This window comes from Lepisosteus platostomus, chromosome 9 (genome assembly GCF_059453375.1).
Source record: "Lepisosteus platostomus isolate fLepPlt1 chromosome 9, fLepPlt1.hap1, whole genome shotgun sequence".
In the NCBI taxonomy this organism is placed as follows: Eukaryota; Metazoa; Chordata; class Actinopteri; order Semionotiformes; family Lepisosteidae; genus Lepisosteus; species Lepisosteus platostomus.
This window is the reverse complement of record NC_142619.1, coordinates 34,090,889-34,117,348: the sequence shown is the minus strand read 5'-3', so window position 1 is coordinate 34,117,348 and position 26,460 is coordinate 34,090,889. Positions and strand designations below refer to the sequence as shown.

Below are 26,460 nucleotides of genomic sequence, written 5' to 3'. Positions count from 1 at the left end.
AACACACAATGACCACAGGAGTTAAAGTGGCTGCCGGTTCAACCAGACCATCTTGTAGCGTACTAGATACTGTAGGTTGACCAGTGTGTTTTTCAGTGTTTATTTGGATTGTCTTGGGTTATTAACATTTGTAAAATAGTACAGTAAAGGTCAGATGCAGCCTGGGGACAAAGACTGGTTTAGAAGAGATGCATATCTCCATATTCTAAAAAAGGGTAAAGTTTGTTTCTTTTAAAATCATGGTGTGGCATAAAGAGCCTGTATTAAAGTGATTATTTGAATATGTTTGAATAAGCTTTCTATGCACTTTCATTTTAGTAAACATCATGATTTGTATTTTATGTGAATTAGAACAATGTTTACAAAGAGTTTATCAGTAGTACTGAACCAAGAAATACTGAGAAAGAAATGTTTCAAAGAAGAGAGCTTCAGGCCTGAAGGATACTGTGGTTTATGTTCCAAATGATGTCTAAAATGGGCAGCATGGTAGTGTGGTGGTTAGGATTGCTGCTTTTTAGCTTGGTGCCCTGGGTTCAATTCCTGCTACCTGCATGGAGTTTATATGTTGATCACATGTTCACATGGGTTTCCTCCAGGTTCTCTAGTTTCTTCCTACTGTCCAAAGACATACCGGTAAATTAATTAGTTTCTGGGAAAATTAACCCCGGTGTGAGTATATGTGTATGCCCTGCGATGGACTGGTGTCCCATCCACGGTGTATTTTTCCTTGCTCCTGTTGCTGCCCAGAATAGGCTTCAGCTTCCCCATTACTCTGTATTGGATAAAGTGGTTAGAAAATGGATAGATAGATGATCTCTAAAATACTTAATTGAATACACCACCAGTTTTATTTGATTGATGATGATGATTAAATTGTTCCAGGCCTTTAGAAATTGATAACTCAAAGATCACGTATAAAACTAGGTGCACTGAAGCTCTCCAGGACCAGGGCTGAAAACCTCTGTTTTAATTAAAGAAAGGTACTTGGTTATACAACAGACTGTGCATGACACATTATGTCAAATTTCAATGAAAACTGGTAACGGAGTAAGGCATTTGAGTCTGGCATGTAACCTCTTGTAGCATCTGCACAGTATTTATGACAAGTTGAAAAAATCTAAATGCCTTGTCACCTACACATTGATAATCAGACTATAATGACTATGCATAGAATGGTGTGTTGCAAATCGTTTCAGAGACCACAATAGGAGTATTAAAACAGATCTTAGATATTTCAGAGATAGAGTGTGTTCATACATTCACATGCACATGGCTGGGGGTATGCAAGTCTGGACCTTGAATCCTTGTTTGTTTCAGATTTTCTTCCATCTCGGACCTTAAAGACATTATTAAACCAATAACGTGGACAAGAAGACAAATCAGCTGTGTTTTCTAGGTGCTGACAGAAGTGCCTATAACACCTGTAGTAGCCCAGCATTTTTTCTCAGGCCTGGTTTGTGTATGTGATGGTGGTTTTGAAGCAACCACTTTTTGCTATTGGGTTGCTTATTTCAGTTTACTATTTGAAACACATTTAATTTTTTAAACTATTGAATAGATTAATGGGATTGGTAATTGGTATCAACTGTCCAGTTTTTGATTTTCCGAGCTTCCCCTTACTTAGATAGTTGAAATGCTCCACTGATTAACAGGGATCTCTCAGGACGTGGTTGGAAACCACTGATCTAGGGCAGAGCTAGTCATTTACATAAAGGTTCATGGCCTCAGATGTCCTTCACACTGCACAATGTCCAGTCTTCCCATAGCCAGCTTTGTCTCATGAACAAGTCATAGGCTACTCTAAAACTGAGCAGGGATCTGGAAATCATTTGGTTTAACTTCTCACAAGCATTATACACCAATGTGATAGCATGATAGCCTCTATAAAAGTTGTCTTGTAGTCACAGATAGGTGAAGTAGCCATACAATAGCCTAATGTTATTATTTTTTTGTCGTCTCTATGGAAATGTTAATAGAGCACAGGACATAAAATATAAAGACTTTTGTACACTGTTTTAGGAATACACCATCCATTGGTTTACAGGTTTATTTAGTTTTTGTTTTGCTGTTTTTCTTATACCTCTGCAATGAAGCACTTAGTCATTCCACCTAGTCTTTTTTGAGTCAGGAGGGAACTTTGATGAAGTTCGAGTAGTGAGTACTTATTTATTTAGGATTTTTCTCTAAATGTTAGATTGATTTTGCATATTTTACTGTATGGTTGAAGTAGGCCTATGCTTTATGGTGTATGGCAAAATTGTTGTACTTCAGTGAAATCCCCATAAAAAATATTAGTAAGCTCCTGTCACCTCACACACTCATACATAGTCCCTATATATTGTGGTTTAGGTTTGATTCAAGTTTAGAAGAAGTAGTGCTTTTGAATGCAATAATGTACTGTTCTACCTAAAAAAAAGATATAAGGTTTCCTTAATCTCCACTTAATTTACATTGTCTAAACCCTGTAACTCAGGATCTTTCAGTAAGTGCTAGATGTGATTTAAAGATGTGGGGAGCATTGCAAAGGCTTGATTGGGAAATCAAGTGGAATGCCATTGCATCACTATCTGAAAATCTCTGCTCTGAGCTTGTTTTATATTATAAACCCCTGCTAAAGAGAGGAAGTATTTTCAAATTAATTACATGGTAATTTGGGACAATAGCCATATATTGTAAATACTTTCACCTTTCTGAAAAAGGACCACATGATAACATCCACAGAACCCATCGCCTTCTTTTATTACACCTGTTTCTTATGAAAGCTTTAGAGCTAATTCATGAAATTAAAATCAAGGAAACTTAGTGATTAGAAGTTAGTGAAACGAGATTGTCTATTTACTTAAAGTGCACTAAGCATGGGTGGTAGATAAACTGATTGCAACAGCACAGAGACCAGGATCACAGATTGTGATTTAGAAATAATGGCACTTTTTAAAATACTCACTTCAATATTTATATAATAATATATATATATAATGTTCATTCAATATTTAATATATGTTTTCACAAGCATTTCACAAGATATTATCAATATTTAAGAAACATATTTTGAAAACACTTTACATCCAAACAAAGTCTTGCCCCAGACTTATGAAAATAACTTACATTTGAAAACCAACCAAATTTGTGCTTTTGAGAAAACAAATTTTATGTCTCTTTTCAAGGGCATATTAAGTATCAAAAAAGCCATATACATGTTTTACACAAAACACTGCTTTGGAAAATTAGCTTTAGTACCTATCTAGTATGATAGTCCCAAAATACAGTCTTTGTTCCCTACACAGTGGCTTGCTGTGTGTACCTAGAACAAAATATTAATTTTTTGGAGACTCTACTATTACTTTATTTAAAACTTGCATAACCTGGCATTTTTTTATATTGATATGTTTTATGTTATCTTTTTTTGTGTGTGTATTTAATACAGTACGTGCTTTGTTGTAGTTGTTTTGTGTTTTCATAGGTATTTCATGCAGTACAGTATCATATAAAATACTTGACATATTTTGATGCACAGCAACCTGAGCAACTTTCTAAAGCCTGGCTTGACATTACACAAATTCACTGATTGTAAGTCTGAACTGTCATTATGGTTACTACAGTACAATTATTTAAACTCAGCTACAGGCAAAACTGCTGTGTAGGGCTTCCTGTTGAGGTGAGAAACACCCGAAGCAAAAATTGTCAACTGTAGACCATGCAGTTACTAAGTGAGGTTCTAGAAAGATTCAAGTGTGAAGTTAGGGGTTATAGGTCAAAACACCTTCACTCACAGTAGCTGAAAAGATTATATGAAAAGTTTTGATTTCATTAAGTCAGAAAGGTTTATGAAAACCTGGATTCGCTGCTTTAGAGGGAATGTTGGGAATGTTTGTATAATTTATTAATAATATTCTATTTTATTTCATTTCGGACTCTAAATCTGTGCTGAACTGCACATTTTAATGCATTCTGTGGGGATGTTTTGCCATTTAAAATGGAACAAATGTACAAGTAATTTTGTAAGTATTTTTATAACAAATTAAAAAACTGAACAAAAATAAAACAATGCAATTCAACATTAATGTGTTGCATTTTAAAATTCTAAAGTAATGTGGGACAGGAAAATTACTTAAAGGGAGTTTATGATCGAGGAAAATGGGAGACTAACAATGACATATTTTTTGGAACAATTTTTACTAGATGCCAAGTATTTAATTATGGAGCCAAAATTATATTCTCCAAAATTTTGAATTGCCAAATGCTTTTTGTTATACCCTCCTGCTTTGCAATAGCCAATGATGTGTTTTTCACATTTCACATCTCAGCACACAGCTACAAACACCACTCTGGAGGAATGAGGAAGGGTAGGCAGACTCCTCTGACCCACTCACATTTGAGCCACCAGCTACACAGCCCTGTGGAGGAGGTTTATGCACAATCAGTACCTCACCTTCAAGGGCTCTGGGTACTATACAGGGGTCGCTGTGTGTTTACGTGAGTCCTGTCAGCTAAACTTTACGTCCAGATGTGCTCAGTCAATTGTGCATGCCACTTGGGGAGTCCCAGTTCAGCTAGTGACATGACCCAGACTCAGCCTGCACTCTGGTGAGCGCCTCAAGAGGCCCCTTATTCTACAGTTTCTAAGGGAACATATAATAAATTCAGTGTTTTTCAATATGTCTATAGTGTTTTCCTATATGACTATATTTCTAATAAGAGGAAATCTATACAGTTACTGTACATGTAACAGTTAGGTGTAAGAATGACTGCTAATATTTAACTCATGACATATAGTCATTTGTATTACTGTAACAAAACTGTAGTAATATGTTTTTATAAGGATTTGCCTGATGACTTCACTCACATTGGAAAATAAGATGCTATACAGTTCCTGTGCAATGAAACAACTGATCACAATTCAAACCATAACATCCATACTGCAGTCCCTCCAATTTCCTGTCTGGCCTGAGATAATATTTCATGGCATAAATACATGAACTGTTTTCTTTTAAATTGATTTGTTATAAAATTTCTAGTCATGTGATTAGTCATGTGACAGCATGGTGCCTTGCAGCGCTAGGGCCCTAGGTTTAATTTCTGGGGTACAGTCTATGTGGAGTTTGCATGTTCTGCCTGTGTTCACATGGGTTTCCTTTGGGTGCTCAAGTATCCTCCCACAATCCAAAGACATACTAGTAGGTTAATTGTCTTGTTGAAAATTGGCTGTGGTGTGTGTATATATTGTGTATGTGTATACTGTAAATTTGTGTAGGCCTTGCGATGCGCCTGAATTAGATCAGCAGTTACTGAAAGTGATGTGATGGTGATGATGATACTTAGTCATAATTTAGTATGTTGTAGCCAGTAAATGTATGAAATCAACTGCTACATTTTTCAGTTCTGCACAGTTCTGTGTGCTCGGACATTCTTTGTATAAAGGCAAAGCCTCAGTTACACTCCTGCGAAAGGTATTTCACTCAGTTTGCTCCAGTAAATGTCCTCCTGTTTAATGTTTCTAGGTGTTCATTGTAAATAAGAAATTGTACACGTATTGGTTAAATTTTATTTATAAATCCCACACCTCATCTGTGTGATTAAACCACCACATTTTGAGCAGAATCTTCCAGTGAAGCTTTTACAAGTTTCCATAGAAGATTACACATAACAGGAGCAACATAGTAAATGTAGTTCAAATACCCTACAAATGAATAACTATACATTGTTTGCATATACAGTACAGGCGATAATATGCACACAAGTGATCACTTGCAAATGTTTTTTTGTGCTTTCCCTGATGACACATTTCCTGATTTGACATAGATGTCTGATTAAAAAGCTCAGTAATGTATTTTTTATAAGGCCACAATTTAAAAAGGGAAAAGGTACTGAATGTTTGTGTTTTCACTAGATCAAAACAATTTTTTATTAATTTTAACATGCATAATGCATTTCTGTGTGTTAGGCACTTTTACATCAAATGTATTTTATAAGATTATCCACTTTTTAAAATCGTAAATTGTAACATTTTAAAATAAAAAAAACATTAAATATAAGCATTATATAAGGCTAGAGTATCAGAGTATTTTATACTTTATAGTATCATGATCATGATATACCTTTTACTATACAACAGGAAAGGACAAAGGTATTTATGTTTTAACCATAACGCTATACAAATAATACTAGTGAAATAAATGGGTTAGTTGTTCAATAATAGCTGTTTTAGTTATACAGCTATTATAGGAGGTAAAAGTCACTTGGCTTGGGTTGCATGACGGTGCTTTGTGCAGGCTGTTCATAGAGTTTCAGCTGTGCAGGATGGCAAGTGTTAGTGACTACATTAGTCACTGACAGGATGACGCTGAAGATTCACTTATTTTTAGTAACCGTTTCACTTCCTGAGTTTAGTTGAGTTACAGTATGTGGCACTCACTGAAGGTTTTTTTTTATAAAACCGGCATCTTAGAAGTGAACAACAGTATATGTCATCGATTAAAGTTTTAAGTGTCTTAATTTGAGCACTTGGCCTCTCATTCTCTTTTAAATCAATTAAGCTTGAAGAGTTTTCTACAGATGCCATAATTAGGACTGCCTTTTCTTGTTTTTCAAAAAGGATGGATCACTTATAATGCATACAGTACATTTGCCACGTGGGAACCTGTTTTATTTCTAACATTGCTTCTTTCACATGAGAAAGGCTGAAGGCAGGAAAAAAGGTATTTAGTGTCCTATGGGTAATAATAACTTGGATCTATAAAAAGATTTATAAAGTCCCCTTAGATATTTAAAAATTCCCATTAATTACTGAAGATGGGTTTTAGTTTAAAATATGATGGGCTCTGTTGAAACAAAAATATGGATCGAATTCTGAACTGAAGCAAAACTGGTATGTAGTTTTAGCAATGATGACTGTTTTTATGCTAAAATCTTGTTTTCTGAAACTTTTATTCAGAAACTTTTAGTGGATTTAATTATTGCATTTAAAGTAGGTATGTACATCATTTGGGAGTGGTAGTGCGAGGCAATGAGATTGAGTATTTACTAAACTGAATTTAAGTAGGTTAATTTTGAATGTTTTATAAATCTATGTATTGTCTAATAGCAAGACTCCAACTGGTTAGGATTCTGTAAAATAATTTTAGCTCAGCACGATGATTTTTTTCTAACAACACAAGTAGCAAAGATAGCTAAAAATATGGCTTTTTGAATTCTAAATTCTCCTGTTTTTTACCTTTTCAAAACCATGATTTTAGTTTATTTGGGGTTTCATATAGCCAATACCTGAAGGTTTTGCATGCCTCTGTTCTGATCTCCCAACAGATGAGTGACACCAACTTGTTGGCCATAGCTTCACGGGTGACTTGCTGACTATACAGAGATATAGTTTTTTGTATATTGCGTATACTGTATATATTTAAATGTACAGTAGTGATTCATCAATAAAAAGGTAATAATTCCAAAAATTATCAGCATCAGTAGATGCTGTCTTCCACAGCATGGCGAACAACGTATTCATCTGCAGGTCACCACATGTGGAATCATATTTTTCATATGATCAGTACTTTATTCAGATTATATTATTTAAAAACAAATTAAGGCAAAACTTTAAATTCCAGATTTACCTCCTGAAGTTGTCGTTCTTGTGGTTGCATATACTACATTTCACAGCTTTGTGTATAGCTGTACCTACAGTATGCATAGTGAATATGGGGTAAGTAAAATAATATAGAATAGTCATTAAAATAAATCAGGGTTATCTGATGTTTAGAAACAGCATTAATTGCCCATGGAACAGAGAGCAAAATGTTTTATTCAAAATCTCACAATGGTATTGAATCATGGAAAACGAACAGCAATTGTTTTGCTACACTGAGGCATTGTTTGGATGTCTCCTGGGTGGCTCTTCTGGCTCAAGCCTCAGTCTGGAGCTGCTCCAGCCTGGAGATCACAACTTTCAGTCCTGGCTGTGCCACTTCTCTGACTGAGACAGGAAGTTGTTTTTTTTATTTTATATATTTCCCTGGTATGTTTCTCAGAGCTGCTGCAGTAAATGTAAACAGTATGTTAACAGTAAGCTCTATAAATAGAATTGTGTACAGTACAATTTGTTTCAAAGTACAATATGTTATTGAAATGACTTCATTTTTTTGTTTGTTGTTAATTTAGAAATGTTTGTTTCATTTTCTGCTTGGAGTGTGAGTGTGGGGAATGGTGTATTCATGGCTGTATTCACAGATACTCTATTATCAGTCATTTAGAGGGCAGATGCTGATATAGTTAAGGGTCCAAGCGACAGAGCCGTGCTGGAACTGTGTTTTAATTGCTTGTATTTTTTTTTATTTCACAAAATGTCTTAAAATCTTTGAATTTGTGCGCTTTGACAAAAAGTCATGAAACTTCACAGGATTTTAGAGTCCTGGGGAAAATGTCTGAGTGACACTGATGCTGATTCTCTTCCAAGGCGTGTGACCTTATTGTATTTTTCACAATGCTTAGGGGAATATGTGAATTCTGAAATCAAGGTTTTAAAAAGCACAGTTCAGTGCCTGTTGTCTTTATTCTCACACAGTAATCTCTGGAAAGATAGGACTGACTTCTTCTGTGACAGCTGTTTTACATGCACTGAAAGGTGATCTTAACTTTAAGGCAAGCAGTTACCCTCAAGGTCAGGTTCCACCACTGGTCTTAGTTTGAAAGAAACTAAGCATAGTCATACAATTTGTTTTATATAATTACTTTTATGTCAAGATGTCTCAAAGCACTTTACAGTGGAGGTAACAAACAGCATATAGGTAAAAAGAACATAAAAACAACAATTAAAATTTAGGAAACACTAGTACTGTGGAAATGGATCAGTGTTTGGTGCCTTGTCATGGGGACACTCAGCAAGCCAGAATTGAAAGAGCTGAGTAGCTGAGGTAGTGTTTTATAGTGTGACAAGTCTTTGAAGTAGGAGTGGAGGAATAAAGGTTTAGACAGAAAGTTGACATTCAGCCAATTAAAAAAATGTTTCACATGTTAAATATTAAACATATTCAACATCACGTTATTCCCTGCAGAACAAACCACACCAGTTTTTTGTGTCTAGTTAGATTGGTGATAATTACCAAGCTGCCACATCTATGAGGTCTTTAGGGAAAAAATAAAAAAAGTTAGAACGAGGACTTATGCAGTCCTGCTGGAATGTTGTCACATCAGGATGAGCCCACAGGTGAACTCCAGGGATGTGATTGATGTACAGTCAAGCTGCCAGCAATCACTACAAGTGGACCTGTGTATCAACTAGACACTCATGCCCCGACCATCACATATGGACCATCCCTTAGGTTGTCTGTTGTGCACATTGTGCACAATAAGAACATAATTCTGCACATGTGCACCACACTTGTTGATGTCCATCAGAGTAATTATTAGAAAACCTTGATTTATTACTAAAAAAGACTTGGCTTCACTGCCGACACATCTACTTGAGGTTCCTCCATCATGCTTATGGCATGGTGACACTGACAACAGGGCATATTGGCTCTTTAAAATGTGTTTTTCACCAAGCTTGCCATTCAGCGGGGTTAAATAACCTTATTACTTGTCCCCAGTCACCTCCACTTATGATTTAGTGCTTACACAGTGGACAAATGCACTTGAATTTATTATGGTTAGCCAGACAGGTAAGTTCAGTCCCTTTTTCAGGCCATAAAGGCCCATGGGGAATGGGGGGGCAAGGGCCACCATTGTTCTCAACCATCCAACACCGTTCAGTGCCATCTGAAAGAAATTAGAGCAAGTTACATCGCTTGCCCCTACCTGGGATTGAACCCGGGACCTTCCAGTCAGGACCTAGACACCCTTGCCATCTGAGCTACCACGGTTCCGTAGTTTGCCAGGAATGATCAATCAAAATGATGCCAAAACGTTTATTCAATATCAGTAATCTTTATACCTTATGTTTCTAAAAACAGAAGTGCAGAATAACAAAATTCTTATGATGCTCAGTATATATATATTAAAATAGAGAAGGAAAGCCAGCACTCCTTAAAACATACTTTATTTAAAATAAACAGTGAAGCAAGATAAAACATTGCAGTGACGATGTCCTCATCATTGTTATTACAAACTAGACATTTACTGTAAACTCCATTAAGTAGTCTACATTAAAACCTCAGAAGCAAGTACAAAAGCTACCACTAACTCACTTTGAAAGTTAAGGTTAAGGGTCAGGGAAAACAGTTGTGCAGCACGTGCATTACTGTATGTATAACAACCGCCTTTTTCTTCAATTAATATTTTATTACATGGGTGCTTATACCATTTATAATCTGATCAAATGTAAAATATTTCAGTTAAGATGTACATGTAAATTTGTACATGTTATTTGGTTTTGTACATTTAAACTATTGTTACACCCAGTACTGTATATTTGTAGATGTTTCAAATGGTGCTTAAATAGTATAGTGGAAATGTATAGATGGACAATGCTGGTGGCTATAGCCCGGGGTTTACTTCAGGCTTGTCCTATTCCTTTAAGAGAAGGACAAGGGAAATGCAACATCTGGGTTTAATTTGCACAGAGACTCTCAGCCAGTGCCAGAGGGTCACTAAGAAACTTTGTTTCCAAAACATTGGCATTAGATGAATCTGACTTAATATAAGGTTCCCATTCTAATATTCTTGTATATATTGTGTATACTGTATGCAGTGTTTCATGATGGGAAATAGATTTGTAGTGTACAAAATAATGATTGTTAATAACATTGTTATTAAAAAAACAACAACCTACTACATATTACAACTTAAAAACGTACGTTTTAATGTATACTGTACCTACACATTGAATTTCTCCCTAGTTTCATGTTCTTGTGATATGCTAACTGATGTCTTGGAAACAACCAAATTAGTCATCCAGAATTAGTGAGACATATTTTCCTCCCTCTGGAGATCAGCATGGCTTCCAAACTTTTGACATAGATTTTGAAAACAAGTAGATATTTCCAGATTCCTTTTTGAGATGTATTATGCGTGTGGCCAAGATGTACTGTACTTCTTTATTTTGTATCTAAAATATTTGTTATAAAATCTAAACCTTTGAGCATATTTAGATTTGGAGGCAAGTGCAACTGGTTTCCTGCTGTTAATTGATACAATGAAATCATTTCACAGAAGTATGAAGAGTTTCTTCTAGTGGGGCGCGCCCCATAGGGGGCATATAAGGATACAAAAGGGAGAGAGAGAAGTTTTTATATTCACCTAATTCAAAATACCATTGAATTTTTCCAACTATAAGGCAACATTGTTACAGTGATTTGTGAATAGAAACATAAGACTCTCCTTCTAATCAAGCTTGGTTTGATATTTTGTGTTTTAGTCACTGACTTGTATTTGCTACTAACCAGCAAATTCTTCTAAATAACATTTTAGTTAGCAAAATCTTGCAGATGAAGTCTGATCCAATCACAGTAATTTAATAATAAAAACTTTTAAACCTTTCATGAAGACTGCATTTATTTTGGTTGCCATTTTTGGGATTTGAGCAAACAAGTGGCTATTTGCCATGTAATAATAAGCCATGCTGTTAGCTACACTGCAGCAGAGCTTAAGCAGGCATTGAATCTCACTAAAACAACAAATAATGTCCACTCTAGCAGTCATATTAAGAATTAAAAAAAAACATTTTCTATCAGCGTCATATCGTAATGACTATCCACACTAAAGCTTATGAACGTGGTTTCATACAGGTTAGTAAACAATTTGACACTACATGGAAAGTAACAATTTAGTTATTATATCAGACTTTCACAGACTCTCTGCAGTCTTAATTGTCTGATTTTTTTTGTCATTTCAACTGTGAAGTTGAGTCCTTGCCAGAGAACACCCAAGAGGAACTTTTGGGACTAAAATTAGACACACTTCCCGAGATATCTTCCATCGGTTAACTTTCAACCGATGGAGAAGTTTGGGTTGAAATACTTTCCTGTCTACCAAAAAACAGGCAAGTGAGCTTTGCACATCCTAGTCCCATTTTCATCCACTTCTCTGAGTGAGGCATGATTTTCTACACTTTTGATGATCACAAATAAGCACCGCAAGAGAACCGATGTTGGAAGTAACTTGTTTTGTGCTCTTTCTTCCAGAGCCGAGAATTTAAAAATTTTTGGCAATTGTGCAGCGTCAGAGCTCACTCTGATAATGTTTGAAGTGAATTTTTAAATTAAGTAATCTGAAGTTCAAATGTGAATTTGGATCATATTACTTCAATCTGCTGCACCATCTTTAAGTAAAGATTATATTTGATGTAAGATTAAATGCACAAAAAGCAAAGGATTTTTTTTTATAAAACATTTAAAAAATTATTAGCTTTTACACCAAGGAGGGGGCCTGGAGTTTTGTTATTAACTGAAATTGGGACATTGTGTTTTAAAGGTTGAGAACCACTGCCACTGCCGTAAAGGAAGAGAACTTTTGGGCCTTTATGGGTTTGGTAATTGTCTGAGATGTGCATGTCAGACACATAGAGGTGGCTGTTAAAATCTGAAGCTCCATTGAATAAGCTATGTCAGTAAATCTGTGATGGAGTTGTTTGGCATTTCTTTTCTTATTAGTTTAATAATAATTACCTCTTCCTTTCCCGCAGATAATACTAAAAACTGGGCTCTACTATAAAAATCTATTGCAGTGTTACAATATATATGAATGCTACAGTAATGAATTAAGCTGTGCTACAGGCCATCCATTCTGGAAATCATGTGTTTCTCTGGAAACTTAATTAATGACATTCACATGAAGCACAGAAATTCAGTTATAAAAATAAGACCTTAAAAGTTCATTTGAAAGTGAGATGTTTCTGTAGCATTGAAATCCACTGATCGTGTTGCAGACATTTAATACTATAGTAAAAATGTCCTTTATTTAGTGACCGCCTTCTTTTTTAAACTTATTTATTAAATGACTGTTATATAAATGTCAGTATTAACCATATGCCTCTTAATACTGAACTGACTTAACTGACTTAGCAATGTGACTTAGGAATTCTAAAGAATTATGTCAAGCATTGTGTCTTACTGAATATTTCAAGAATGTCATAGTGTGAAAAGCAGAACACTTAAACTTTGATGTTAAGTAATACTAAATTCCAATACTGTGTCATCAGTTAACATAATTACATGTGTACGTATGTTTGTGCATATCTATATATGGTGTTTATATACTGTAGCAGATCCTCCACTCTGGGTAGTGTAGTCTGGAGGACTCTGTGGCTAAGGATCTGCGCCTGTGGCTGGAAGGTTGCTGGTTCGTATCCTGCAGCCAGCAGAGGAATCCTACTCCGTTGGGCCCCTGAGCAAGGCTCTTAACCCCTGCTCCAGGGGCGCCATATAAATGGCTGTGCTTCTCTACCTGTCTGTGTGTCTCATGGAGAGCAAGTTGGGGTATGCAAAAAGACAAATTCCTAATACAAGAAATTGTATATGGCCAATAAAGTGATTTTATCTTATCTTAAATACAGACTGTATAACCATATTTTGACTGTATATTCTGTATAACCCTAATAGACCAGAATGAGGTGATTGTCTGAACAACAGTGTGGTCCTTAACCTTAGCCATTCCTCTTTCCCTGTATGGCATATTTTATCTTTATCTTTTGGTGGATCCTGTTTGGCCAGGGACTCTCCCACTGCCACTGCACTGTCAGCACTGCACTATTTTCCCTTAAGATATAACCTGATCAACTTCTAGTCTTGCACTGATAATTATAATTAGTATAATAATGCATTGACTTGAGGCTATTTAAAATAAATATTTAGTTCAACTAAATCAAACTACAGTAATCACAAACATCAGTAATCAAAATAACATGAAATCCTGCTCTGTGTCCAGTCTGCACTTCTCTCTCTCTAGTTAGGTGATAAGAATGCCCCACTCTAATGAAAAGGGCAATAAAACTGTCAGTGAGCCCAGCCTGTCATTCCCCTCACTGCCGACAAGGAACAGGAAGTGTTCATTACAATAAAAAAATAATAGAATACAAACACAAGACCACGTTGGGATGCGGATTCTGTGGGTAATTGGGCAGACAATGGCTAACTCACTAGCTATATGTGTCCTGACCCTAGGCTGTTGCGATGCTAATTTGAAAGTTGCTCTTAAAAACCTTTGGCTCGGTTTCATCCTGGTCTGCTTCCATCCAACACCCTGTTGGTCAGACAGAATTGTAAATAAGCTAATTGACGAAAGTTAAATTTACAGATGTCAAGATCCTACTGTATTTAGTATATATTAAAAATTGAGGAAACTGCTTTCCATTTTAATTTACAGGATTGACTGTGAATATAATGCAACAAGAAATTTTAGCCAATAATTCACTGGCTGCCTTCATTCCATCAGATATAAATATTTACTTGGATAGGTTGTATTGTTATTATAAGGACCACTTTCTTAAAAGGTCCCAGTAACCCCTAGATTTTGTGCTAATTGAGTTCTTAATCAATACTCTTATCTGTAGTTAAATGTTAAAAACTTATTTTAGCTCTTAAGAATTTCATTGGGATTAGTAAATATGTTTGACCCCGAAGCAATATCTTAAGATTCATACTGTCCTCTTTCCGGTTGATGCAGATAACTTTTTTAGTAGGTGTTTTTGTTGCATTGTCATTCGTACTTGTTTCTCTATACCATTAATTGTGCAACTATTAGAAATCGTTTAGAGAAAAACAAGGAAACAACTAATTTAAGGAAGCTGTAAATTTGTTTACCAAAATTCTTCAGATTACCGTATCTGTTGCGGGGTATTTGTGAGGCAAGACTGATCATTAAACACAATTAATTCATTCCCTATTTAAAAGCATGATCAACATGTCCTCTGCATTCATTCACACTGCACATGTCAGATTCTCAGGTAAAGCTGAATATGTTTCTTGCTCAACTTGCTGGTTTTAAATCCCTAACAGTATGTGATTTCACCTGTAATAGCCGTCTGTATCCAGACGGATACAGTAAAAATAGTAAAAATAGTTTCAATTGACAAGACCTCCCACACCTGTTTCCTGAAAGTCTCCTTTAGTATTCTTAATAGCTGAAGTTGATTTCGCAATAACATAGCCTGAACCTCTTCCACATTTTCAGTTATGCACATTAACAGGCACCAAACATGGCTTTCTTCTCATTATTAATTGTAATAATCATATTTTTTATTAATCATTTTTATTCAAAGTCTCTTGTACAGCATGATACTGTTTTGATAAACAGCTAAGGTGTGTTGGGAAATAGCATGTTTTGAAGAATTAATTATAGCCTTTTAATTTTAATGAAAAACAAAAACTCTGTTGTCGTAACTTCATACTAAACATAGTTTGAAGAGCTTGAAATATATAGGTGAATGTATATTTAATTATTATTTGTAGTCAGCTTGAATGGCTTTAATAACATTAGTATCATGGATCCCTGTCTTTGTGTGTCACTAACTGGCTTTTCACTTGTGATTATAAACTTTACGGCCTTCCTCAAAAACATATAAATTATGTCTTTTAGGTACTTTTCTGACAACATTACATGTTCTGTAACTGTTTCAGTGGTCTGTAGTATCCCTCCTTTTTATAACATGTAGGGGAGAGAATTATCTGATGTAAATGGACATTTTTGTTGAAGGAATATGTATATACTCTACAGTACGGTCTGTTGGTATTTTGTTTGACATAATTTACAATATGGCTAGCTGTTAAATTAAAACTTTTCAAATGACTATCACAGTTAAAAGAGAGGTATTCAACAGTAAATGAAAGTGTTAAAAAAGAAGAAGTTTGTTTGGAAAATTTCTTCTTGCCACTACCTAAAAATAGTTTTATAATTTTATATCTTAGAATGAATTTTGATGTTTTAGTTATTATGGTAATTAGCAATATAAGTACAAATAGTAACTTGAATGTCACAAGATTCATTGTACTATGATTAAATCATATATATTTTTCAGAGTATGCCCAGGAATTTATACAAAACTGTGGAGCAGTACTGGAGGGCGAAGACATGGCCAAAGCTGAATTTGTGAGTAAAAAACATAAGCATTCAAAGCTGCATTTTGGAAGCATGTATATAATTAGTTGATATGTTTGAAAATTCAATAAATACATAAAATTGCATTATTGGGTTTGGCAGTATTTGATTTTCACTGCAAAATTACCTTAACAATGTTCTTCCCTGTCAATTAATTCCATTTTGCAGTATACAACAAAAATGTACAAGGATGAGTTTGTTTGTCTGAAGCCAAAAAGATTAAAACTATAAAGCACTCTGGTGAAGCTACAAGTGTTGTCAAACAGAACAGGAGTATTAAAAAGAATGTACTCTGACTTCTCAAAACCTCTTTTCATCAAACAAGTTAATGCTTTCAGTTATTTGCCAGGTTATTGTGGTCATTTATCTAAGTCCAGCATTTGTTCCACATAAAGAAAAAGAAATGAGTGACCTAAGGTAGACCTAAAAGCCCACTGTTGCTTTTGATTACGGTGCTTATTCTCCACACAAATTATTTCATAAACAAAATGCTGCCCTTAGAAACAAACCCTTTCTCTTAACTGTGTCTTAATATAAAACCTCTTAGATTTGTTCTCATTTTCTGGAACAACAAATTGCAAAAATCCATAAACAAATTCTGGAATCAAAATTGTATTAAAAGACTAACCCTGCAAAATAAGGAACAGTAACAGACTAGTGTGTCTGCTGTTCCATATTTTTTGTCTTTATTGATGTTATTTCTGATTGCTAAATACCAATGGAACCGCCATTAATTGAGGATTTGTTTAGGCCCCATTGTACTGTTGTTGGTTAAAAAATGTTTTCTTTTCACTGTCTGACAATTCTCAGCACTCTCTAGGAGTGAAAACAGAGCAGGTACAGTTCTCAGATTTCAGTTTTGTACTCCATGTGTTGTAGAAGCATAACAATCTTTTAGTCTAAAGTACTGACCATCCAGCACTCATATTTTAAAGTCCTTTTTTGATAATCTAGTGTTAATCTAGTGTTAGTCTTGACATTCTGTCACTAGATTATCAAATCATTGTCACGTTTACATCCTCATATGCTACTAAAAATGTGACAGTGATCTGCATATACAAATAGTCTAACCTCTTCCTCCTTGGCATTAAATCTAAATTCTAAAATGTCAGTTTTGTTTCAGAATCAATAACAATATGTTAAATTAGAAAGATAGAGACAAAGAGAGACTTGTGCTGTTTCAGTAATATTCAGACTGAGAAACCTATTAAACATCAGTAAGCCTGATAAGAATCATGGGTGTAATAAATATAAAATATATAACAGATGCAAAACATGTTTTCATTAACAGAGTTCTGTCTCAAGTGGGTGGTTCCGTGCCATTAAATCATTGGTGAACCGAAATGAGTACACAGACTCAAACGTATTAACAGCAAAACCAGACCCGTCACATTTACTACCATGATCCTCACTTAAAGTCCGAAGTCAAGCTGCCTAGCAGCAGGTTCTTCACAGTCCCTAAGAGGCTAGAGGTGGCTCCCTGGTAGGTGACTGAGAGATTGTTTAGGTAACTGGAACAATCTCTCGCTGGTCAATCAAGCTCCTTGAGCATCATTTAGTCAAGCTACGTGAGGAGGCACCCAACCAACTTTATTACTACACCTATGTGAAGCGTTTTGATTCTACTCTGTACAACAGATTATTTTCCTAAGCCAGCTAGCATGTGAAAGGCCATGCTACATATAAGAACACATAGTGACATTCAGTAATGGCCATTTGTCTGCTGCAGATGTAATGGAATCTGCAAGATGTAAATAATAAAAGCAGTCCTAGCAGCTTAGGCTCAATATTGTATGTACTAAACTACAGAGCAGGCCTAAAAGTGAAAAAATCCCTTTTTCACACAGGGCCATGTAGGTTTGGAATTTGTTTTCCCCTTAATAATAAAAACCTTCATTTAAAAACTGCATTTTGTGTTTACTTGTGTTATCTTTGTCTAATATTTCAATTTGTTTGATGATCTGAAACATTTCAGTGTGACAAAAATGCAAAAAAACAAGAAATCAGGGCAAACACTTTTTCACACCACTGTATATCAGCATAATTTAAGTTCTTTAAAGTTCTTCACCTTTTCTGGTAAAAAAATTCTCTTTGGCAGGTTACTGTATAACTGTATTGATACAAGATAAGGAATTTCAAAAATCACTTCTGCTTCTCTGATTTTTCACTGAGCTAAAGATATATCGTTTGTTTTAAGAACAATCTAGATCAATTGGCTAGTTAACCAGTTCTAGATCCAAGTGCATATATTACCTGGGATTCAATTGGCTTTTAACCTGATGATGATCATTTTATGTGAGACCATATCAAAGTTTTTCTGTGCTTTAGTCTTATCAACTTATCTTTTTAGTATTAACTCTCCTAATATCTAACAATACATGTACTGAATACTATGTATTATTTTTCAGTGGTGAAAAGCAAGTATTCTTACTGATGCTTCTCCAACACATAAAATAATGTGTTAAAAGATCTTTAATAGCATTTGAAGAACACATTTTGACAGCTTATATAGTGTCCTGAAAGGTGATATTATCTCAAGCTTTAACAAAGAAAGTTCCCTCCCTGCCTTTTTTTCTTTCATGACTTGCTATACCCAGTGTTTGCTTCCATGCACAAGAAAACTACTGAGAATGATTATAATAAATAAATACATACTGTAAATGATCATTGATGCATAAACCTGCTATAACAACACAGCTCTTTGAAAAGCCATGTTAGTCAAATAACCAATGTTATCCTTGTATTATAGTCTTGTTTTTTTTTCTTCTAAATTGAGCAACATTAGCTTAGGTTTTGCAAGAGTAAATTGTATTTATACCATATTCAGGTTGCTTGAGTAAAAGATTAGCATTTCTTTTAACCAAAAGTATTGCAGTAACCCAGTACTTATCACAGGATTGTAAAATTCACCTCCACCTAACTAAAATATAGCATTGCAAAGGGTTTTGTAGGTAAAGGTTTCCATGTTACTTTTGGTGTTTGATTAGCCTTTCACAGTAAAGAAATTAGATTATGCATCAAATACTGCATTATGAAAATGAGGTACATAAGATACATTAATATACTTTCCATTTCAAGATTAATAAAGAATGATTAACTTTCTGGATGTTTGTATTTGTACATTGAGTGAAAATAACATCATTTCCATTGTTTCACTTTATCAGGAGCATCAGAGGTGCTCACTTTTTTATCTTTCCTTGATAAAGCCCTAAGCAGCATTTAATAACTCTGTTATGAAGGGGCTATTTAAGGAGACACCTTTTCTCCTGTACCAAAAAGACAGAGAAAGAATGAAGAATTAAGTCCTAAAGAATGCATAAAAAGGTTAATGGTTTTCTGTGGTGCAGTACACCATTGCTGTATTTGGATGAAGTATAGTAGAAAAATGTGTGGATAGGTGTCAAATGTGACTTTTTATCAGGGCTGCCTGGTAAAAACTTTGATTGTCAGTTTGTCTTTGCATTATTAATACTGTGGAAATCCGCACTCCGAGATGGTAGGTCAGAGACTTTCACACATGAAAAACATTCTAAACTGAAAATGGAAATGAATGACTTAGGGTATTTCCTGGCTTCATTAAAAGTTTGAAATGCAAATAAAGTAAAAGATACTTCAAAGATAATAAAATAAAAAACAACTCTAAACTTAGTATCTATACACTAAAATTTAAAATGGGTAATACTGAGACGGAAAAGGCTACTTATGAAAAAGGTGTTTGTTGACACATCATTTACATCTTCTAGACAATGTGAGGAAGCAATTAGAAATGTAAAACAATGTTAGGATATATATATAAAAACATTACTTAAAACAAGAGATGTTTAAATTGTATAATGCACCAGTAAGGCCTCATTTAGAATATTGTGTACAGTTGTGGAAGCATGGAACAAGCTGCCCAGCCATGTTGTTGAAGTTGATACACTGGCTTGATTCAAGAAATAACTGGATGTTGTTTTGTAGATCAAAACTAACTAATAATGGGCTACATGCTCCCTCACATTTGTAACCTTTCTCATGTCTTCACTGCTAGCAGGTCTACCAACAGGCAATTAACTATAAACACTCTCAAAACTCAAAACTCAAAACTCTTTTCTGCAGAGCCCAACATGTCAACATTCAGACATGGTGACTGAACACATTCAGTTAATTTTAGTGACTTATTTCCTACAGGTGAGTGCCATACAAGTTGTTGAGGATGACCCCGTGATAGCCTCTAGTGGTGGTCTTATTGTCATTGCACCTTCCAGTCCTCTTCCACAGGACACTGCTTCATTATGCAAATATGAATTAATATCCGTGTTTGGGCATTTCTAAAGATATCTTCATGCAGTTTGCCAAACCAGTGTGCATAGTTTTCATCTGCAGAAAGGCATTTTGAAAGAGAAGTTTTTTTTTATCAGTATCTTAATTTATATTTAATGAAAATGACATATTTGCTGCTATGGTCTTTTTCTGTCTTGCATTTTAGAAATTTGTGCCTGTAAAGGTATCTGTGACCCACAGTATAAGTACCTGGCACTACAAAATCACAACCATAGTAGTTCAACACCACATTAAAGTTTTTCCATCCAGATAAGTTTACAAGCCCAATGTGAAAGAATGGTTTCTTAATTGAATAAGAGCCCTTTTAGAAAATAATGCATTAATTAATGAGCAGCAGTTGACAGCAATTGTCTCACCTCTGTTTCAATTTAAAATTTGAAGGACAAACTCTCCAGTGTGGTGTCCATGTACAAGATCCCTTTGTTGAGCATATTGTGTTTGTGTATTTCCAAGATCATGTTGTTGAAAAAATAATGAAAAAATCTGAAATTGGGACATTTCAGGTCATGTGAGCAAAGCAGTTAAGTGCTGTGCAGTTTGCTTTCATTGCAAGAGGTGTGGTATTATAGGCCAGTTGCAGGTGAACCGAAGAAGGGGTGGAACTTCATGTTTAGATCTTCCCTTTTTATTTTCCTAATGCAGGTGACTCCCTTATTTCAGATCCTGTTCTCACAGAGCTTGCAGTATCTGGGTTGTTTCTGCTTGACCAGAGTGCAGTCCATTCTTAATTTGCTGCCAATCCTGAGCTGCTGCTCACAACTTAACAAACATGTATGTTATTATGAAAGAAGAACGTGAGTCTGAACACGATACAGATTTACCAGATATTGCTTGGACTTGCCCACAGGTGGAGTTTAACAACAAGCCGAACTCACTGTTCTTTAATGATGGAACACGAAGAATTGATTTTGTGTTGGTCTATGAAGATGAGGACAAGAAGGAATATGATAAACGGCACATGTATCAGAGACGAAAGGTAAGCAGGCTTAAAGCTCTGATATGACTAAATTAAAATATAGTTATTAAAGCACCGCTTCTCTTAATAGAAAATCATAATGTTCTTACTCTATCAACATTATTAAGATGTGAAACCACTTAATACTTTTGGGCACACTATAAAAAAACTGTGTTCTCTATTAAAGTAGACTTTTTCAGTGCACCTGGCTTGAAAATACATTTCAGAACATTTCTTTTGCCGGAAATTTCTTCAGGAATGTGCAATATTTTACAAATCTGTTTATGTTAAATGCACTTTAGACAAGGCGAGATTTAAGCTATTTTGTACAAAAAATATTTTTTAAACTGTGTTCATTGTGTCAGTTAGTTGTGTTATCAACTAACTACAGGATTGTTTACTTTAGTCTTGAGATCATTTTGTATAATTTGTTTAGTCTTGTAGTTCCTGTTTCAGCTGTGTACCTTTGCATTTCATGTGACTTAGTTTAAAAATCAGAGAGGCTGGAGATGTGAAAGTACTCATCCAGTCAGATTATACCTGCACACAGTTACATGTTTTCTTTCTTACATTATAAATTCTTCATCTGATTAGCAGCTTGTCTAGACTTGCTTAAAAATTTCACCTTTAACTATTTAAAATGGCTTTTTATTCAATGTGTAATACCATAACTGGGAAATAACCTTTTTAAGTATGTTCTGTGTTTTTCTGAATAACCCATGTAGTAGATAAAGTAATTGAAGAATCAGGAGGAACAGAACAAGAGACTGAAGAGTAGTGTGTTTTATGCTTGTCCTATAAAATTATTCCAGTTGTAGTGATGAGTTTTGCCTAGATATTCAGATCTATATGGATCACGAAGTGATGAGTTAAACACCATAATCAAAGTTGTAGCTGTCATTTTTTATAGTGAAGGAATTGTATATGCTTCTATATACAGTATAGATGCTTTTTACCTGTTTTCCATTGGGTTTATGCATGCCACAAAGAGCAAACTACAGCAGGGTTTGCAGACAAAACATAATTGAGGAACCTAGTTTTTACTATTGTTCAACTCAATCAACTTTAAAAACCTGGAACTAAAGTGAAATATTTCAATATATGTGAAATGGTACAATATTTAATTCTCCAGTGCATGAATGTTGTGCATTTTATTTTAAACAGTAAGGCAAAAAGATTAAAAACCTGAATATTCAAATATAGAAAGTGTTACAAAATTACAGAAAGCTTTACTGTTGGTATATTTCTGTTTGAAGTAGAATTGTTTTGAGCTGCTGATCAATATTGAGGGATAATGTCTCTTCATTACAAGAAACAGAGGTCCTGAGTGCAGTACTGAGTAGTAGAAATGTTGAAGGGTTGTGGCTTCCATGAAATTGCAATAAGAACTGTTTCTTGGCCACTCCCAGCATGGCTGCTTTTGGCTGGGAAGCAAGCAGTTTTCACCAGCTAAGTTCCACTCCCTCCAGATCTTAGCAGCACAATTCAGCTGTATTATTATGCACAGTATCACTGTGGTTTGTCTGCTTGTTGTTTCTGGCAACCACCAGCCTCATGGGTTTGGAGTTAAGGGTCAGCTACTGCTGTATTGAACTCTTACTCCATACTGCACAACATAAATTATACCTAGTTCTTTGTTTTCAAGGTTATGGTATGAACCAAGTAATTATACTCAATTATAATGTGGTAATTGATTGTTTCACTTGTGAAACTAGGTTAAACATTTCATATGCATACTGTACATAAACATGTATATTAAAGATTCAACCTCAACATTTTTTTTAATTGATCAGTCAGCCCATTTGGACAAGATATCCAGCCATTATCAGAATGCTACTTATAATGGTGAAGGGAATTCGGAGCCTATCCTGGTAGCACATAGCACAAGACAAAACCGAGAGAACTTAGCCTCATTCTGAATGGGACTTTGTACAGGGAAATGGAGAAAGAGGCACTTTAAAATCAAAACTAGCCAGCATGACATTGAGATGCGGAAGGAAACCAGGACACCCAGCAAAAACCCATGTGAATGTTGGGGGCGTTTGCAAACCCCACTCAGACACCAAGGCCAGAATTGATCCCAGGACCATGGACCTGAGAGGCAGTGGCACTAACCATTGCACCACTGTGCCACTTGTCAATATGTATATGCATGTTCTACATTACACACTTTGTTTGATGGTATCTCCTAGTTTCTTCCCCTTACTGTATCGTATGCAGCTGTGTAAATCAAAGAAAACCAGCTTAAACCTGCTGTTGCATCTGGCAGTAATTTATCATGCAATGGCAGCAAAAATAAACAAATGGCAAGAATAAGACGGTTTTGCATAAGATTTGTTTTACTGTTGATTCTAAATTAAATGTGTGCACCCGTGACTTAAAGTTGAGTTCATAATATATAAAATGTATTTATATTTTTTAGTATGTTAGCTTCTTTGTAATATTTTACAGCCATCATTGATAGTCATCAATTAATGTTTAGTCCTTTGTGTACTTTAAAGCAAATGCTTTCAGTTCAAAGGGTGTGTTGCTTTCAGACTGTTAGGATGTACTCTTTTCGTATCAATTTCTTCAACATTTCATTGAAGGAAAAGCCTGAGAGCATAGAATGGGTCTTTACAATGTTTGTTCCTTCATGTACATCAGATATGCATTATCAATTAAATGTAACAAACAAATTATAATAGTATCATTTGTCAGTCTGATTTTTTTCAGAATGTAGTATTTAATTTTAAGATTTAGATTTATTAGAACCAGAGAGTATTTTTGAAGCATTTTATGATACTTGTTTATCTTGGATAAGAAAGGTATCAAAAATCAATAGAAATGAAAAATTGAGTTTTACTGGATGAATTTACAGCATATCTTAATTAACTGTAGTAAAATTGTAGTTGATTTGTTGCTTTTATTTCAATTTCAACAGCGAAGGAGGGAGTATTTTGAAGCAAGCTTGATGAAGATGGGATTAGAACTTGAAGCAACACACTCTGTAAGTCTTTTATAAACTTTTTCATATCTCCCTACCCTGATCTTTTGAAAGTAAAACATAGCATGTTTAAAAATGTATGTTTTTGGGGGGTGTATGAAGTTCATTTAGTCTTATTAGCTTTACCAAATGAGCTAGATGGGACGAATGGCCACTTGATGGCCACATCTTGTTCTACATCCTAATCTTACTGGAATTCAAAGTCTTAGCCTACATAAACTCCCATTTATCAAACTCCTGTGACCAATTACTTTTTCAGTTTACCTGTGACTAGTTAAAAATTACTGTTTTTCTATATGGTTCCAGTCCAAAGCCAACATGGTTTTTGAAGAAGCCCATTAATCAGGACTAAACCTGGTAAAATAATAATCGAAAACATTTTCATTTCTTAATTGATACCTCTTACAGCTAAACTATAACAAAATACTTTATAAAAATTCTCCAGTTCTCCTTTTTTTTTAAACCATGCTCCTTTGTTATTCATATGAGTGATGTACTGTTGTTACCAAATAACTGCACTGAAAATGACCGACAGTCATAAGAACATGTTTGCATTAGAGGAATATTGTTAAATTCAAAGGACATCAAAAATGTAATCCATTGAAAAAATTAGCTAGTCACGGGTGTTCAATAAGTGGGAACATATGTAGGATAATGCATTTTGAAATGGCAGTATATGCTGTGTAATTTTGCTTTAATTTACTTTTAAATAGTAAATATTTAATTGCTCTGGCTTGAAGAATGATATTGGTCTGAGTCACTTATTACTTCTCATTTCTTACTAATTCAGTTGCAGTATCCAGCACCAGGTGTGGCACCGTGTAGAGCTGGGTTGGAAGGAAGAACAAAATTCTTATAGGTGTTCCTATGTTCTTATGACCTGCACAGACTTTAAATGGGTGCTTTTCCTCTATTTTTGTTGTGCCTAATTCGGTTTTCAATACCTGCACTGATTCCAGGAATCCATTTACTGAAATATGGTTCATCACTTTGGTGTTACTTTTTCCTTTCTCCAAGGTTTTGGATGAAAAGGTTATTTTTGTGAAAGTCCACGCCCCCTGGGAGGTCCTGTGCACATATGCAGAGGTGCTACACATCAAACTGCCCATTCAGCCCAATGATATGAAGTCTAAGGATTCGCCCTTCAATTGCTTTACGAAATACTTTTATCCCAGCAAGGAGCTGATCGCACCAGAAACTGAGTACTTTACTGCCCCTTTTGAGAAGGACAGGTTAGAGTACTTCTGCATTAAGGATCAGGACACATTCTTTACCCCAGCCATGAGAAGTAGAATTGTAAGTACAGTAAACACTTTTCTGATCACATTGCTCGTCTGTGAAATAGAAAGGGTATAACATGGCTTATGGTAGCTTATTCAGCCAAGTGTTGTTTTTTGTTCATGAAGTGCCCCTGAATTTCATTGACTAGATGCAGGTTATAATTTGGTTTGTCCATGCTTTTATAAGTGACTTCTCTCACTTAGGAAAATCTACAAGCTTGTGCCTAGCATTTTCCATTCACATTTTACATTTTATTACTATACTATCATACTATCACTTGTGAAAGCAAGTGTTTTTCTTTGTTTACATTTTAGCTGTTGGAGATGGCCTCAGCTGTATCAATAATTTTACAATTGCATATTAGAGTGTATTTGCAATGTACACATACACACTTATTTAGTTTTATTTAGTTTGGGGTTTTTTAAGAAAAATATGTTCTTAGAGTTCTTACTTTTAAAACAGCTTACAGGATAATTTCAAAGCTTTTTTTGCTAGGCTGAAGAATTAAGTCACTTTTATCTAATGACAATTTCTAATTACACTTTTGTACCCACACACTTGGTCCTTGTCCTGAAATGTAAATGTCCCTATTTTAATTCTTTCTGGATATCTTATCTTTCTGGATAATAAGGAAATTGAGAATGATACAGGGATTCTCTCTCTGCCCAACAATATCTTAATGACCTATTAATAATAGCAACTCTGTGTTCTCAAGTATACCATCAGAAATTGATGTTTCATTGCATGGCAATTTGTAACATTTATATTTTCTACGTAATTGTTATACACAAGGTATTTAATTTATTTGCCAATGATGCATCCCCTATCATATTATTGTCTTCTCTGTCAAACAGTCTGATGGATAAATAATACCTGATGCTGGAAATGGATCAAATTCATC

At 34.9% G+C, this 26,460-nt stretch overlaps 1 protein-coding gene across 1 annotated transcript in view; it reads left to right on the top strand.

The window, feature by feature from the left end:
• ano6 (anoctamin 6) overlaps positions 1-26,460 on the top strand; it is a 51,896-nt gene that overhangs the window by 2,358 nt on the left and 23,078 nt on the right. Inside the window, exons 2-5 of the mRNA XM_088644786.1 lie at positions 15,935-16,005; positions 21,185-21,313; positions 24,216-24,281; positions 25,296-25,574. Of these exons, the coding sequence (XP_088500912.1) occupies positions 15,935-16,005; positions 21,185-21,313; positions 24,216-24,281; positions 25,296-25,574 (545 nt within the window). The remainder of the gene's footprint in view (positions 1-15,934; positions 16,006-21,184; positions 21,314-24,215; positions 24,282-25,295; positions 25,575-26,460) is intronic.